The sequence below is a fragment of the Rhinolophus ferrumequinum genome, chromosome 17 (assembly GCF_004115265.2).
Source record: "Rhinolophus ferrumequinum isolate MPI-CBG mRhiFer1 chromosome 17, mRhiFer1_v1.p, whole genome shotgun sequence".
In the NCBI taxonomy this organism is placed as follows: Eukaryota; Metazoa; Chordata; class Mammalia; order Chiroptera; family Rhinolophidae; genus Rhinolophus; species Rhinolophus ferrumequinum.
This window is the reverse complement of record NC_046300.1, coordinates 17,804,598-17,821,191: the sequence shown is the minus strand read 5'-3', so window position 1 is coordinate 17,821,191 and position 16,594 is coordinate 17,804,598. Positions and strand designations below refer to the sequence as shown.

The 16,594-nt window shown below is 45.1% G+C and overlaps 2 protein-coding genes across 6 annotated transcripts in view; both read right to left on the bottom strand.

The window, feature by feature from the left end:
• Nucleotides 1-7,013, bottom strand: part of GLB1 (galactosidase beta 1) — an 82,076-nt gene extending 75,063 nt beyond the window's left edge. The window contains exon 1 of one of the 2 annotated variants that reach the window (XM_033131944.1): nucleotides 6,804-7,013. In XM_033131944.1, the coding sequence (XP_032987835.1) occupies nucleotides 6,804-6,881 (78 nt within the window). In that variant the 5' untranslated portion in view covers nucleotides 6,882-7,013. Of the gene's footprint in view, nucleotides 1-6,506; nucleotides 6,622-6,803 lie in introns of those variants that run through there. The other variant, XM_033131945.1, reaches the window with a different exon arrangement.
• Nucleotides 1,137-6,932, bottom strand: TMPPE (transmembrane protein with metallophosphoesterase domain). 4 transcript variants are annotated; one of them, XM_033131948.1, is made up of 2 exons: nucleotides 6,804-6,932; nucleotides 1,137-5,114 (listed from the first exon to the last, which is right to left on the bottom strand). In XM_033131948.1, the coding sequence occupies exon 2, from the start codon at nucleotides 4,488-4,490 to the stop codon at nucleotides 3,144-3,146; it is 1,347 nt and encodes a 448-aa protein (XP_032987839.1). In that variant the 5' UTR covers nucleotides 4,491-5,114; nucleotides 6,804-6,932; the 3' UTR covers nucleotides 1,137-3,143. The 4 variants fall into 4 exon arrangements, with proteins under 4 accessions (XP_032987839.1, XP_032987840.1, XP_032987838.1 ...); XM_033131949.1 differs by lacking the exon at nucleotides 6,804-6,932 and adding an exon at nucleotides 6,084-6,140; XM_033131947.1 differs by lacking the exon at nucleotides 6,804-6,932 and adding an exon at nucleotides 6,507-6,628 and having other exon boundaries at nucleotides 1,138-5,114.
• Nucleotides 7,014-16,594: the final 9,581 nt, after the last annotated feature.

The following is a 16,594-nucleotide window of genomic DNA, read 5'->3' as shown; positions in this document are numbered from 1 at the left end:
GGTGGATATTTAGAATAGATGGCAACAGGATTAATTTATTGAGATTTTATAACAATTGCACCATACTACACATGCTATTGCTAATTTTGAAAAACATTACGTTTCATTGTAACTTGCATTTAACAGATTTTTTTTTTTAAAAAGAAACTAAAATCAAATTGAAACAACTTTCAAGCTTCAAGTAAATGTTTCTCACCACCTCCTCCAGCCCGAAGCAAATAAAAGAAAGAAGGTAAATGGGTGAAGCACCGAGAACAGAGGTGCAGAGGGTGCAGTGACGAGGGCCATACCTGGACAGTAATGGAAAAACTCCCGTTCTCAAAACTTTCAGCACATTGTGAAAGGCAAGCCAAGCATGACAAGGTGTTGCCGACTAGTCCCTGAACACGCAAGATGGACCCGTTTTATGTCTAATAGAAAGAAGTCAGTCACGCAAGGACTTCAGTACAAGGACAAAGGGTATACAAGACTGAAAAATGATGGCACTCAAGAGAAAGAAAAAAGACAAAGATCCAAGTTAAAAAAAATAGGACTGATGAAAGCTAATTTCATCAGTCTCAGAGCACTGATGAGAAAGACCCCAAAATCAAGAAACGAGTGAAGTAACTGGTATGGCCAATGATTCAAACACTAGCAGCTGCACTGAAGGGTGGAAGACAGATGGCACCAACTATTGGAGTCTGGTGAAATCCAAGCAAAAGAGAACTGAAAAGGCAGTAACACTGATCCAAAAAATGGGGTCAGGTTACAAGAAAGCAAGAGGGTTTGGAAGAGCAACCTTCCTGAGGCCAGGAGTGGTGAACTTGGAGTGATGCCGTGGAGAAGCACATCAGGGAACTTGGGAGCTGGACCACTGTCCTGAGCAAGCACCTTCCCTCTCCTAAAATCCTACCCTCTGCAAACTGTGTTAAAAGAAAGGGTCTCCTCCCGTGTCCCCTCCTGGGTTCTGAATAAGTTTTTCTCCAAACTTATCCTTGGCTGTAAGACTGATTAAATACAAAGGGGGAAAAATAAGGAAACCACTTGAAATCTCCACCCAAAGACACAAGTGTAAAGTTGACTGGAAGGTCTGCTGTCAATACCTTGGTTGCCCAGAAACAAGAAGGGTGGTCTTTAGGACCCCCCCCCCCCCCCCCCAGGATTCCATTATCCACCAGAGGGACAAAGAGGAAAATGAAGAAACGCCCTCTGGCCAGGCAGAGCATGCTCGAGTTGACATTCACAGAGGCAGAGGGAAGCAAACCCCCTGTAGTCGCTGCTTTCACAAATCGCTGGGCCCCAGCAGCAGGTGGCATGCTACCCACTCACATTCCCCAGGATGGCTGCTCCATAAATTCCTGGGGCACCTGTGCCCAACACAGTTCCTTCGCATGCATGCCCCAGAGTGGTGCTTACAAATGAACACCATGGAATGCTTCCTGTGTCAACTCGTGCGCCAGGTCTCAGAACCTTACCCATGAAACAATCTTGAGATAGATAGGGTCATTATCCTCATCTTAGGGTGAGGGAATCCGAGGCTCAGCGAGGTCAATCAAGCCATTTGCCCGACACTACCTGACCAGTGAGCAGCAGTGAGAACCTCTCCAGTCAGAGCGGCGTCTGTGTTCCCCATCAGAGAAAGACGCTCAGTCACAGAAAGGTCAATGCTGAGCCTGGGACCTCAGGCTTCTCAGTGAGGCTTTCCCTAACAGGAATACGCTATTGCCACCCAGGGTAGGGTCTCTTACATGTGACACAAGGGCAGGGCCAACAGAGGTGGGCTCGCCCCGGATACAGCGATAACCTTACAGGGGTAACATCGGCTTGTTTTTCTGTGTCCACTGAACAGCAGACATTGCCTTATGATTCTGCGGCCAGAGCCCTAGGATAGTTCTGATGAGGTCAGGCCAGGGGGTAGGAAGCCATCCAGTAGGAAGGACAGTCCCAGCATTCCACAACCAGGGCCCTGCGGGAGGGAAGGCCTCCCTGTCAGAGCACAAAGCCCTGCCACTCCCCATGCAACTTCCCCACTAGAAGAGAGTGAACCTGTTTCTCAGAAAATAATCAGACCCAAACCTGGGGTGGGGCACCCCAACTTCCTGATTCTTCCTCCAATGTAACAGACATCCTACCCTGAAACTAGCCAACTCCCTTCCAGGCTCTGGCCCATGTGGTTATGCGTGAATTGAAATCAGCCTCAAACAAACCACTTTGAAAGTTCATGGGCCGATGAAGTTCTCTTTACACTGTTAACGGTTTGAATCCTCTACTGGCCTGTAACAGATGCAGCTACTTAACCATTGGACAGTACGAAGAACACTTTCATTCGGAGGTAGAAGACGTGGCTTCTAGCCCAGAATCTCCTACATACCTTGTCATGTTGCCAATGCCCTACCTACCGCTCTTTGCCTCAGTTTCCTCATCTCTAAGCAGGGAAAAGTCGCTAATTATACAGAACACAGAAGTGCTGTATAAAAGGAGACAAGGGAGGCAAACACCCTCAGATGCAGCAGTACTCTCACCATCACCGACCACAGTGCTCACGTTTCTCTTCAGCCCACCCCCCCATCCCAGAGGCCCAGCTTAAATAGCATCACTCAAGGTCTGGAACAGGATGAGCCCTGAATTCCAGTGGGTTTTGCTGATGCCCTCAATCAAGGTGACTGAGATAGAACCAAGGGGGAAAAGAAAACATTCTTCTCTAGCAGCCAGAGGGACGTCCTTCTCGGCTGCTCTCCTAGATTAGCTAGCAACATGCCCCTTCCCCAGAAAGCTCTGGAAACTGCCTAAGTCCTAAAGACGGTTTAACAACACTCAGAGTTCCTTCCCTCCTCTGCTTTCTAGAGGTATCCCTTTCAAGCAACCCCATATTTCGATTTATTCCTGGGAGCTCTGCAGAGGAAGGCGGCTTACTCCACGTCATCTGAAAAACAGATGCCTGTTCTTACGCGTGTGACTTTAGTGGCCTCACAAACTGGCCACCTACAGAGTTAACCTGCTTGAACTTGCCAGGCAGCCCCACCACAAATCACTGTTCGAGCCCAGCTTGTGACAAGGGTGTGTTGGCAGGGCTGGACAGGAAAGGCTGGAGGGAGTAAACCCGCTTTGAAGAGTGCTGGACAATGAAGGGCAAGGGCAGTGAGAGCATAGAGGGCAGGCCAGGTTCAGGGTGCCCGCTGCAGGATGAGCTCTGTAATCTCCGCCCTGCTCCCCAATCTCATGGGTATCCCATAGTAGGCCGTGCCTGGGCTGACATATACAAACGTGGTCTGGGCCACCTGGTAGAGACCAGCAAAGAAAGGGTTCAGTAGATAGGCCGCCACGTTCAAGGGGAAGATTTGTCCAGCATGCGTGTGCCCAGAAAGGATCAGGTTAATATCTGGCCGAGCCTGAAGGGCTCTCTTGGCAGCCAGGGGCTGGTGAGCTAGCAAGATGGTGGTATGATCTGGGCTGCAGCCCCCCAGGGCCTTCACGAGATCCATGCCATGGCCAGAGTAGTGCAGGAGGTCTGCTTCAATGTCATCCACGCCAGCCAAGCAGATCCAGTCGTCATCCTTACCACCACCATCACGTTGGGCCCGTGTGGCAGAAATCTTCACATTCTCATTGTGCAGCGGCCTGACATTCAAGGATTCCAGCAGCGCAAACCAGTTGCTGACATCTGACGTGTAGTATTCGTGATTCCCCGTGACAAAGTAGGTGCCAAGGCGTGAATGAAGCTGGCCCAAAGGAGCGACCGCCGTCCGGAGGATCGAGGCTTCTGAATCACAGAGGTCACCCACAATCACGGTGACATCCGGTTGCAGCGTGTTCACCATTCTCACAAACATCTCCATCTTGGTCCTGCCCACGGTGGGGCCCAAGTGAATATCTGAGAGGAGTACAATCTTGAGGTGGTCCATAGATGGGGGCAGCTGATGGATGGGCACCTCCACGGTTTTCACGGCAGGGGGCTGGGCAGCATTCAGAAGCCCAACTATGCTGAGCACGGCGGTCACCACCACTGCCAGGGCCGGCCTGAGTGCCAGCTTCCTTGTGTTGTCAAGGCTGCTCACGACCCTACCACTGCGCCAGGCCAAGAACTGGTAGGCCTGCTCCATGCCGCTGAGGGTACAGAGGAAGAAGACCATGATGATGTATGCCCCAAGGCAGGAGTAGGCAGCCAAGGAAAAGAGATAGGGCTCCTCGGCCACTAAAAAAAGCATGGTGAAGAAACTGGAATGGGCCAGCGCCAGAAATGTCACAACAGCCATCTTCCAGAGCTGAAAGCAGGCCGACGCTGCAGCTGGGGAATGGCTAAGGTTGCTGACTGCACTACGCCAGATGTAGAGGGAGCCAATAAGCATGAGTGAATTGGCAAACAGGGCGAGCTGCAGGCGGAACAGCCAACGCCAGGCCCTGAGCTCAAGGCTCTCCGCCAGATAGGAGCGGGAGATAATCATGGACACGAAGACAGTGCCAGCGGCCAGGGCGGCCTTCACACCCAGGGGCAGCTGCCTGAAGATCACCATTTTCTCTGCTCCTAAGAAGGTCCCCTGTCAGTTCTGTGCAGGCGGGCTCTGGAAGGTGAGTTCCTTAGAAAGGACAGTGGCCAAGGAGAGGGTTCCAGGTCAGCTCCGCCTGCAACCAGGAACCGGGGTCAGCTTTGTTGGATATCAGAGCTTTCTTGTCCCCATTCAAAACCTGAAGGCTACTTACATCTGCCCAACCTGCCTTGAATCCAAGCCACCAGTCAGCAGCTACACTTTCTCACTAAAATACAAATACACTGGATTGTAACATGATGGGCCGTTTTCATTTTCTTCTGTCCAGCTTTCTGAATGTTTAAAGTTTTTCCACAATGCATATGGAATTTCTTTTATAATAAGAAAAACGTTCTAAATCAGCGGTTCTCAAAAGTGTGGTCTGGGGAGACCCCAGGGTCCATTTAGTCAAAACTGCTTTCATAATATACTAAGCCATAACTGACTTTTCCATTCTTTCTCTCATGAGTGTACAGTGGATTTTTCCAGAGGCTACGTGACGTGTGATATGGCAAGACTGAATGCAGAAGTAGCTACGAGACTCCGACTGTCATCTATTGAGACAGACATGAAAGAGGTTTGCAAAAATGAAAACCAATACCACTCTTCGCCCTAAAATTTGGGGAGAAACACTGTTATTGTTCAAAGAAACATACGTTTCCTCACATGTAATAGACTTATTATTTCTTAAATAAATTAATATTTTTAAATTTTCTGTTTTAATTTCTAGCACAGTTAAAGTTTGAGAACCTCTATTCCAAATAAATATAAACGAGGAAATCACGGAAAGCTCATCTGCTGGTATCTTTCTTCAGCTCTAGGCCCAGGAGGGACACCTAGATACGTAAGAATTGCTGGGGTGAAGCCAGCTTCCCTGTGTGGGTCTTGGGCATGGCAGTCATAGGGCACCCCCCCACACACACACACACACACACACACGATGCTGTACAAACATTACTCAAGGGACTGCCTGGTCCACCAGCTCCTCACCCATAAATCCATCTTTACCCTCCCACAACTCTCCTAAATATTGATTAAGCTCCCCACTCCACCCCAACCCTACCCATTTTTCTGTTACTGTTCCCTGGAACTATCGTGTTTCCCCGAAAATAAGACCTAACCGGAAAATAAGCCCTAGCATGATTTTTCAGGATGACATCCCCTGAACATAAGTCCTAATGAGTCTCTTGGAGCACAAATTAATACAAGACCCAGTCTTATTTTCAGGGAAACACTGTATTTCCCCAATTCCACCCTGGCCAGTGGTTCTCACAACTGGCTAGCTCTCACCCCGGGGTCTCCTTCAGGCCTCCCTCCTAGACAAAAAAAAAAAAAAAATTGGGACAGAGGGACCACAAACCCGGCAGACAGGGATTAGCAAATAATTTGAGGTGACCTTTTCCCAAGAGGAATCCAAAATTAAAACATATTCAGCAGCTGTTTTACAAACAAGATTTTCACCCTAGGTTTTAGGTAACTGTATGACTTTGCTCTTAAGCAAGTTATTCAAAGCCTTTGATGGAAAGGAGTAATTTATAAGTCAACCGGTCCAAATTTCACCACCTTCTACTTAAAACATACCGCAGGCTCAGCCCACCGAAACTCTGAAGGAACCAAAATGGGTTCGCTGACCGTGCACGCCCCCATCCCGAGCTCCCTCCAGCAGCGCTGGCGGCCACCTGCAGCCCGCCTCTCGTCCACCTTCAGCCTGGATCGCCAAACCCTGAAGGTTAAGAAAATCCAAGCCAAAACAGGAGAGGGTGGGGGGTGGCGAGAAGGGCACAAAATGTTTGAAGAGAGAACACCTCGAAGGAAATTAATCCAGTGTTCCCATTGCGGGGACCTCCTCTGACCCTATTTTTTTCTCCTTCCGGAGCGCTTCTCAGAGCAGAAACTGGACAAGGGAGGGCGCCCCAAACCAAAGCCCAAGACTTCCTCTAATAACACGCGCTACTTGGAATCCCCCTCCCGGAAAATTGCAGAGCTGGAAGCGTTCGGGCGCACCTCATCTCACCCACTCGTTGCACCCATGGGGAAGTGGGTCCAAGCGAAACCGGCGGCCGGAACGGAACACACAAGCGACAGGGCCACCGGGAAGGACGCGCGCACCGCCCGGCCCGCCCCCGACGGGAGGGCCAGTCCACTGCCTGCGCTGCGCAGGCTGTCTGCCTGCCCGGTGCATCCGCGGCTCCCAGGCCCAGCGTCCTCCTGCAGGACACCGGTTGGCCGCAGCCCCAGTCCCGTCCTCCGCCAGCATGTCCCCTATCAGTGCATCCCCGCGCAGGGGTCCTGTGGACTCACATACAAGCCGCGCGCACTGTCCAGCAGCAGCGACACCAGCATCAGAGAGAGAATGCGAACAATCCCCAGCATGTCCATCCTCCAGCCTTTCGGGCGACTCCGCAGTCGGCGCCCGGGCCAGCCGCTCGGCGTCACTTGACTGAGGACCCGGGGCCTGGCACCGCCCCTAGCTGGTCCTGCTGGCTGCCCGGGGGCCTGCTCCGCCCCGTGCCCCGCCCCGTGACTGCAGAGCGTGGGGCGGGGAAGAGGGCAGGACGAGCCTGGGGGCCACCCTCGGCCGCGTGACTCCAGGGTAGTGTTATCTGGCCCCTGTCGGCCTCAGCCGGATCCTTTCGAAAGGCAATCAGGAGGCCCGGCTGTCAGCAGCTTGATAACGCACCCGGGGTTGGACTTTAACAAGGGTCTCCTTGCTCCCTGGCTGTTTCAGAGGACAGAAGGAGGGAGATGAGACCAGATAAACCTAAGTGGGCTAGACAGAATTGTAGTCCCGCGTGCAGCGCTCTCCGGAAAACTCTAAACCGGGAGTCTGCAAAGTGTGGTCCCTGGACCAACCGTATACCTGGAAATTGTTAGAAATGCAAATTACAGCGCCCCTCCCCGGAACTCTCAATCAGAAACTCTAGGGATGGGGTTCAGAAATCTGTACTGTTACAAACCCTCCAGGTTATTCCCCTGCATGCTAAAGTTTGAGAACAACTGTTCTAAGTTACTGATAAATTTAGAGGTATGGTTCAGCTGTGTAAAATCTTTTCGAATGCCAACCCTCAAAGCACCAGGATCTGCAGTTTTTATTTCATTGTCGGATTTTGAGCGATAAGAGCAACCACCTTTCGATTTTGCACTTGAATCTTTCAACATCCCTGCGATGCTGATGTAGGCAGATCTGTCAAATCAGTGTGAAATAGTCATGCTCCCCTTAAAGAGATAGTCTTAGAAATGCAACATCCGGTCATTGTGCGAACATCACAGAGTGCTCTTACACACACCTAGGTGGTAAAGCTTCCTACACACCCAGGCTGTATGGTACAGCCTGATGGTCCTAGGCTGCAAACCTGTACAGCATGTTATTGTACAAAACATGAGAATAAATCACGCACAAGAGAAAATGATGTGATCAGGAGATGAAGTAAACAAGAGATGTATGAGACGGCTGCTGGTGTAACAGGGCGTACCGTTTTACAGCAAGCTTTTTTTTAATAAGTAGAAAGACTACACACTAAAATACCAATAAGGGGTGGCCAGTTGGCTCAGTTGGTTAGAGCACAGTGCTCTTGGCCGCATGGTTGCTTGTTCTATCCCGGCATGAGCCACTGTGGGCTGCGCCCTCCACAACTAGTTTGGGACAACTACTTGACTTGGAGCTGATGGGTCTTGGAAAAACACACTTAAATAAATAAAAGTTGTTTTTTTAAAAAATAATAAAATAAAATACCAATAAAAAGTATAGTATAGTAAATACACAAACTAGTAAATTGTCATTTATTGTTATTATCAAGTATTATGTACTGTACATAATTGTGTGTTACATTTCTATGTGACTGACAGTAGATATATTTACACCAGCATCACCACAAACACGCGAGTAATGTGTTGTGCTACGACATTACAATGGCTATGACGTCACTAGGCAATAGGAATTTTTCAACTCCATTATAATCTTATGAGACCACTATTGTATATGCAGTCCATTGTTGCAGTCCAGTATTATCTCTTTTTACACTTGGGAAAACAAAGGCTCTCCAACTTGAGTTAGCTTATCCAGGGTCACTGGTTCCCACAAGCTCTGAGTCTGAAGTAAAAAATCTTTTCCTGGCTGGTTTCCAGCACTACCTGAAAATCCCTCCTTTTTGTCACTGTGCAAGTCTCAGCTTTAGCTGAAATTCAGTTTCAGAGGAAAGAGCTTTTTAGGGAAATAACTTTTAATTTTTTTCAGCTTTGTTGCATTACATGAGTTGACGTACTACAAAATACACTTCTTGCCAAGACTCTTTTTTTTTTTTTTTTTCAGGATCCTCAATACAAAACAATCCAACCAATCAAGTCTCTGTGTTCAAACCAGTGCTGCAAAGAAGGGTGGGAAAGCCCACTTCAAACCTAAAGGAACACAACCTAAGTCATCCTAATGTTAAAACTAGTACTTTTGTTTTCTACTGCAACCTGAGTCCTAACGTATAACTTTGGCAGACAGAAACCTTTCTTCTTCCTTTTAAAGAAAATTAACATTTAATAGTATAATGCCAAGAACATGTTCTACTTATTTGGAAAAAATAGAAGCTAGAGACCACTCTTTATTCCATGATTATCTGTTCTATGAGAGACAACAAGAAGAATCATTTTGTGACTTTGAAAAATATAACCTTCAAAAAAACTTTGATTGGTAAGCTTTTAAAAAAATACCATTAGTTAAAAACTTTGTTAAGGGAGTTTTTGTTTTTTTTTTCCCTACCTGTATTGGCTCAACTTCTGGTAAGAGTATGTAGAAGCTATGGCTTTTAGGGAATTAAAGAAAAGCTGCAAAATATAATTGATTTGGAAAGATTTTAAATATGGGATCTGTAACAGGATTAAAAAGGCAATGAGCTCCAGAAAAATCAAAAGTTACCCACAAGTCAAGATAATCCAGAGAGTAACAAAAGCGCCATTGCAGAGGGAGCATTGCAGAACCATTGCAGAGGGAGCAGCTAGAGACTGCCTGACCAGCTGTGTGGTCACAAGTAAAAGTTAAAAAACACTTTCTGTATCTGTTCTTAAAATAAGTTAAAAAGTTAAGAATCAATCTCCACTGCTTTGATCAATTAATTTTCCCTTATGGTCCTAACAAAGTTTTCGTATTCAGCAAATTTCAAGTCCCAATGTCAGTTCTGAACTATATTTCAGTGTAAAAATTTAGCTAACTTTACCTTTCTAATATTAAAAATTTTCATTACAGTAATTGTAATTTGGAATAGATTTTAGGAATATTAAATGATATATGTTAGAGGCAAAATAAAAGCAACGCCTCCACTGAAAAGACATGACAACTCATTGTGATGCTTGATTGGATCTTGGACTAGGAAAAAAATAATAACTACAAGTGATATTATAAGACAATTAACAAAAGTTGACCATAGACTATGGATTAGAAAATAATAGTGTATTGATATTAAATTTCCTAGTTTTGATAATGATACTGTAGCTATGTTCTTAGGACATACATTCTGAAATATTGAGGGGTAAAGAAGCATAATGTCTTCAATTTATCGTCAAATGGTAACAATAATATGTATATGTTTATATACAATTATATGTTATACAAAATATACAATATATTACATGTATATAATAAGAGAGCAAATGTTGGAACAAATAAGGCAAAATGTTACCAATTGATGAATTAGGTAAAGGGCATACAGGAATTCTTATATCAAAAAATTATGTAAAAAACTAAATATTAAAGTTTCCAGCCTACGGATGTGGACAGTTCTGCTGCACAGCAATTCTTTATCTTTCTCGCATGTCTTTAAGTTTTCTGACACAGAAAATCCTGAGACCTGTGACCTGGGGTTAAGTTGTACAACCACCTGATGGGTATTGCTGTAAAAGAATAAAAAGATAAAATTGTGAAATAATGGGCCAACAGTTTCCCACAGCTCCAATAAAAAAATTTAGCAGCTATCAGGAACAGCATGCATGTGACAATCATGAGTGTTAGGATGTCCTTGTCCCCATATTTTCCAACTCGCTTTTAGTTTCTAAAAACATGCATAGATTTTTGAGATATCTAAAATATAAAATGCCTCAGCTTTACGAAAAAAAATTAGGACTTTGTTTTAAACACTCTTCTCTCCTATCTTCAATCTATCTTCTTACTATATCTGTCAAGAGCATCTGCTTCCTCACGGTCTCTCAGCCCCATCTTTGCACGGTTGTTTTTTCCCCCCTCCATATTTGATCTAAGCCTGTTGTTTTGTGGGGACAGAGTCCCAGAGAGCAGTTTGTAGACTCTTTGTCTCACATGGAAAGGTGCTGGCTCGGTTATTAGATGGCCATCAGCTGTAATCAGATGGCCATCCGCTGTGGCTGGGTGGCCATCAGCTGTTACCAGTTAGCCATTAGCCACTAATATAAGGTTAAGCTAGCAAGTGCGGATTGCAGTTAGCAAGGGGTTGGTTGGCAGAGAAGCGGACTGTGGATTGCGTATCATGGCTCCTGCTTCCTGTGTCTCCAACCCAGCTGCCAGTGAAAATATAGTGGTATAACTACCCTATCTATGGCTCCGTGGGTGTTCCTTTTTGGCCTCACCATATCCTGCGTTCTAGTGTGGGGAGCAGGACTAGAGTCCCTGCATGACATGTTTCTTTTTCGCCTGGGCCCGTAGGTTCAGCACACCGTCTCTGCCTTCATAGCCCTATTTGCAGGTTGTGGCTCTCAGAGATCACAGGAGTTTTCTCGCTCAATTGAAGGTTTCAACTAGATACGGCCAGAAGAGCTATTTGTTCTGACAAGCACCACGTTGGGCCATCAGGGTCTTAAATTTTATATAATTACTAGAGTAGTCAACATTTAATCAGGGGAATTAACATCATCTGGGTTTCCAGTTTCTTTTCAAAGATCAAATGGTCTGCCCACACCAGGCCTATGGTCCCATGGGGTAACAATAGGCTGGAGATAATGTGTTGAGCCATTTTTTAGGTGGGGCAGATCCCTCTAGTCAGCAATAATCTCCATCTGGTCCATGTCACTTTTCGACATGACTTGCAGGTACCATGAGAGATTTAAGTTTGCAACTTCTGGGTCAGAGAGTCTCAGTGCTAATTTGATCGTGCCTCTATAATTGCTGTATCAGACACACCTACGTGACACCTCTGATTCACTAGTCATCTGTCTCCCAAGCCATAGGCTGCCTGCTCCACCTCAGGGGCCCTGCAGCACATCTGCTACCCCAAGTCAACCATCTGGAGTCTCTGGCTCCTCCAGACATTTCTGGACTCTCTGGAATAAAGCACCATATTTCTAAAGTGGCAGCTGAGGAGGCTAGGTGGTACAAACCAGAAGGGCAGGCAAATTCACTTCTAGGGGAGAAAGGTAGTATAGTGGGAGACCAGAGGAGGGAAAGAGCCAGTAAATAAATGTTCTCTCCCTTCCTCCTTTAGATGGGCTACTTCAAGGGATGGTTTCCCTGCATAACCTGTCCGGAGACATTCCACATGGTCTAGTGGGCACATCTGCCAAGAAACTGGCTTTATGTCTTGAAGGCTGTTATGAAGCAGTAGCCAGCAGAGTAACATATTACTTTGTGCTCTTCTCATCCTTCCCTGCCTTATTTTCCTTCTCTTCTTACTCTCTCTGCCAGGGATTGGACCTCCCAGATAAAGTATTAGCATTTAACTCTTGCCTCAGACTGTTTTCTAGGGAGCCCAGGATGAGACAATTATATATTCAACATGATGAAATTGCCCTGCAGCCTACCATTGCCTTGTACGTGTTTCTCGAGCTTTCTCCAACCTTGGGTTTTGGGAACACCCTCTTAGATTTTGCTTTTCAGGATCATAGGCCATAACTCATCCCCAATTCCAACCCCAGATTTAATGCCTCTTTCTTAATGAAATAATCACTGATGGCACTATCTGAAGGAAATATCTAACTTATGACATTTATCTTTCTCTGTATTATGGCTTTTTATGTTCTGTGCTTTAACTTAGGTCATCTTTCTTATGAGGATGACTTTGGAGGGGGAGGGAGAGTCTCCTGCACTGCTTTTTGGCCTGCAGCCCCGTCATCTTCTTCCCCAATTGAGCCTTGGCACTTGTCACCCCCTTCGCCAGAAGTCTTTTCTTTTCTGTTTTGCATCCAGCCAACTTCTGTTTCATCTTTTCAGACCCTTTAAAGAAGTTCAAGCATGGCCTCTTGCGAGAAACCTTCCCAGACTCACCCTCAGACTAGATTACTGCTGTAGGCTGAATGTGTGTCTCCCAAATTCATATATTAAAACCTAATCTCTAGTGGGATGGTATGTGGAGGTGGGTCTTTGGGGTCTTTTGGTGATTAGGTCAGGAAGGCAGAGTCCCAGGGCATTAATAGGATTAGAGAACTTGCCGCTTCCACCATGTGAGAACACAGCAAAAAGCTGGCCCGCATCAGACACCAAATCTGTTGGTACCATGATCTTAGACTTCATGGGCTCCAGAACTGTGAGAAATACATTTCTGTGTTACAAGCCACATAGTCTGTGGTATTTTGGTTATAGCAACATGAATGGACTAAGACCTCAGTTACCCAGCCTTTTTGGGGGCCCCACAGTATTCTATTCACCTCTCTATTCCAGCTCTAATGGTAGGGTAATTGGTTTACTTATCTGTCGTCTCCAGCCTCTGAGTTCCCTGGGGAAGAGTTGACACCATTTCTCTAATACAGTGCCTGGCACACAATAGTTCACTATAGGTTTATGTAACAAATGGAAAAAAAAAAAAGATTTATTTCTTCTGCTCAACTGGAAGTCCCTTGCAGTCACGAGTGTATATCTGATCCATCTTTGCATTCCAGGGCTAAGGGTAAGACCTGGTATAGGGTAGATGCTGAATAGTGTATTGAAAGAAGGAATAAGTTCATTTATTAAAATCACCTGGAGAACACAGGGTCCTTTCGTGAGGAACACACTCAGACACAGCTCTGATGAGGCTGAACAGTCCCATAAGCAGGGGTCAGCCATACTGGACATTGTCTTACTTCACTTCCTCTTACAAAGTGTTGAATTATAATGGAAGGCCACTGTGGCCTATACCTCCACCTGCGCACCCACAGCCTTGCTCAGTAAGGCAATTACCCTTAACCTTTTCTGTCCCACGCTTGCTTCTCCCCGACTCTTTATGCTCTAACCACAGTGGCCTTCTCTAGTCTCTTTGAACCTTGCATGTCTCCTCCCCTACAGCCATTTTCTGTGGGGCTGGTGCATTGACTTGTCATATGTGGAGGTAGCCTAGGATCCAAGCAGCGCCCAGAGATTGCCCAAACCTCACTGTCAAAGCAGAGTGGCCTGAAGTGGCATAGAGTTGATGGGCCTGGAGGGGCTTGGCCAAGGTAATGAGGTATGACTCCTCAGTGGTGACCAACCAGGCACAGATGCCATTTCAACAGAGGCGACAGTTCACACATGACCATCTCTCTCCATTTACCTCACTAGGTTGATACAAACTGACTTCAAAGACAAGAGAAGGAGCCAGTTGAGAAGAAAAAAATAGGGTATCCTTCTTGAACTTTTGGACAATGTATCTATTAGCTAATGTTGTGTAACAAACCACCCCAAAAGTTAGAGGTCAACAACAATCATTTATTTAGTTCATGACTCTGCAGGTTCTTCTGGTTTTGGCTCTACTGGACTCCCCATGTATCTGCAGATACTTGGTGAATTTCCTGGTGCTGGATGGTCTAGGATGGCCTCACTCATACATTTGGCATGTGACAGGAGTGCTGGAGAGATAACTGGGTCACAAGTCTCTCATCTGCCAGCAAGCTAGCCTAGACTTAGTCACATGAAGAGAGGGTTCCAAGTGTCACAAGAGAGAGCAAGGCCCAATGCAAAGTGGGACATTTGCTACTGTCTCATTGGCCAAAGTAAATCACATAGCCAAACCTAAATCCAAAGGGTGAAGAAACTAACCCCATCTCTCAATGAAGAAATTGCAAAGTCACATTGCAAAGGGGCATGACTGTGCACAGGGAAGGAGTTTGAAGCATTCTTGTAATCAACCACTGCCACATTTTCAGTTCATTCTATCTTAGATGAGTTGTTTTGTTGTTGTTGTTGTTGCTGTTGTTTTGTAGAAAGGCAACAATTCTCTGTATCTTCATGTGGCTTTCCACTTTGTCTTGTTATTCCAGAAGATGGTTAACAAATTGTGAGTTAAATAGTTGTTTTATCTCCCTTTCTAAGTTTATGCTCCTTTACTTACTCATTCATGCTCGTAACCACACTGGACTAAGAATAATGCCTCACACACAGAAGGGGATTGATTAATAAGCTTTTGAATGATATATTTGAGAGAAATAGCTTGGTGGAGATAAGAGAGACAGTCTGACAGATGTATCATTCATTCTACAAGTATTTACTGAGCACCTACTATGTGCCAAGCACTCTATGATGTGCTAGGAATACAGTGGTAGGTAAAACAGACATGGTCCCTCCCTACGTTGTGAAGCAGTCTTACAGGGAAAGAGAGGTCAAGCAAATAATCACAAAAATAAACATATATTTGCAACTATGATGCATGCTACATATGAGAGGTACATGGGGCTGTGAGGTGTTTTTTTTTAAATTACTGTGTCTCTTTTTTTTAAAAAAAACAGTTTTATTGAGGTATAATTGACATACAATAAACTGCACGTATTAAGGTATACACTTTGATACATTTTACCTAAAATAATCACCACACATTCTGTGAGATTCTGATTTGATCTAGTTAGGGAGGACAGCAAAGAAAGGAAAGTGTCTCTGAGGAAGTGACATCTGAAGTGGAATCTAAACTAACAGCCCTGTGCAAAGGCCTTTTGGCAGGAGCTGGCAAGACAAGTACAAGAGGAAGTAGCATCTTGTACAATTGAGTCATTGTGTGAGATGCTTCTAAATTGTATTTATTGCTAGTGGGATTGAACTTTTTCCTGTTTATTGGACGCTTTCCCTTTGTGTGTGTGTTTTTGAATTGGGGGATGTTGGCCTTTCTCTTGTTCTCCACACATTCAGGATATCAGGCCCCAAGCAAGATGGTCACAGATTCTCTAGGTAGGAGACTCTAGAGAACCAGGTAAACACTCTTCCCAACTCAGCTCTTTCCACAGGCTCCTGTCCCCCATTCAGGTTTCTGTTCAAATATCACCTCTTCATGCAATCTTCCCCTATGCCATCTGATTCACTTGTTTTATTTTTTTATATCACTACTGCAATTTTTTTCTAAAAATTGTTTAAAAATAAAAAGTAACTATAAAATAATATCTTAAAAATATATGTATGGCATAGAAATGATGCAGCGAATGTCCTCATACTCACTCCTCATCCTCTTAGGCCTATGTGACCCTCTCTTAATTCCATGCTCTTCCTTCCACCTTATAGGCAATCACCATCTGATTGTTGTGTATGATTCCTTTTTTATTATAGTTTAACCCTGTGTGCTTATATGTGGTAAGATTATGTTATTTGCATTCTTAAATAATATTTTCTATACTTTAGTACATTTTAAAACTTTAAGCAAATGGAATCATTCTCCATTTTTTAAAAAGACCGACCTGTGTTATGTATAGCTGTAATTCTTTCATTTCCCCTCACTGTAAAATATTCTTCTATGTGCACATACTCTCAACTTAAAAAAAAAATCCACTCTTGTTTATGGACAAGTTATTTCTGCTTTCAGCTATTAAGAACAGTACTACTGTACACCAAAGACATTTACTAACTACAAAAGAAAAAAAGGAAGTGGATACAATGGGCAAGACCCTAACAAAATAATCAAAATTAACATCAGTGATAAGGGGCAGACATTGTGTTCCTCCCATGTGACACCAGAGAGGGATGTACTATTGCTTCTGTGGTATTCTAGCCATAAGAGCTTAATCTGAATCTAATCACTAGGAAGCATCAGAGAAACCCCAAATGAGGAAACTTTTATAAGATAACCGTCTGTATTCTTTTTAAAAAACAGAATATTTTAAAGAGCAGTTTTAGATTTGCAGCAAAATTGAGCAGAAGGCATAGAGACTTCCAATATACCCCTGCCACGACAGATGCACAGCCTCCCCCACTGTGAGAATCCCACACCAGAGAG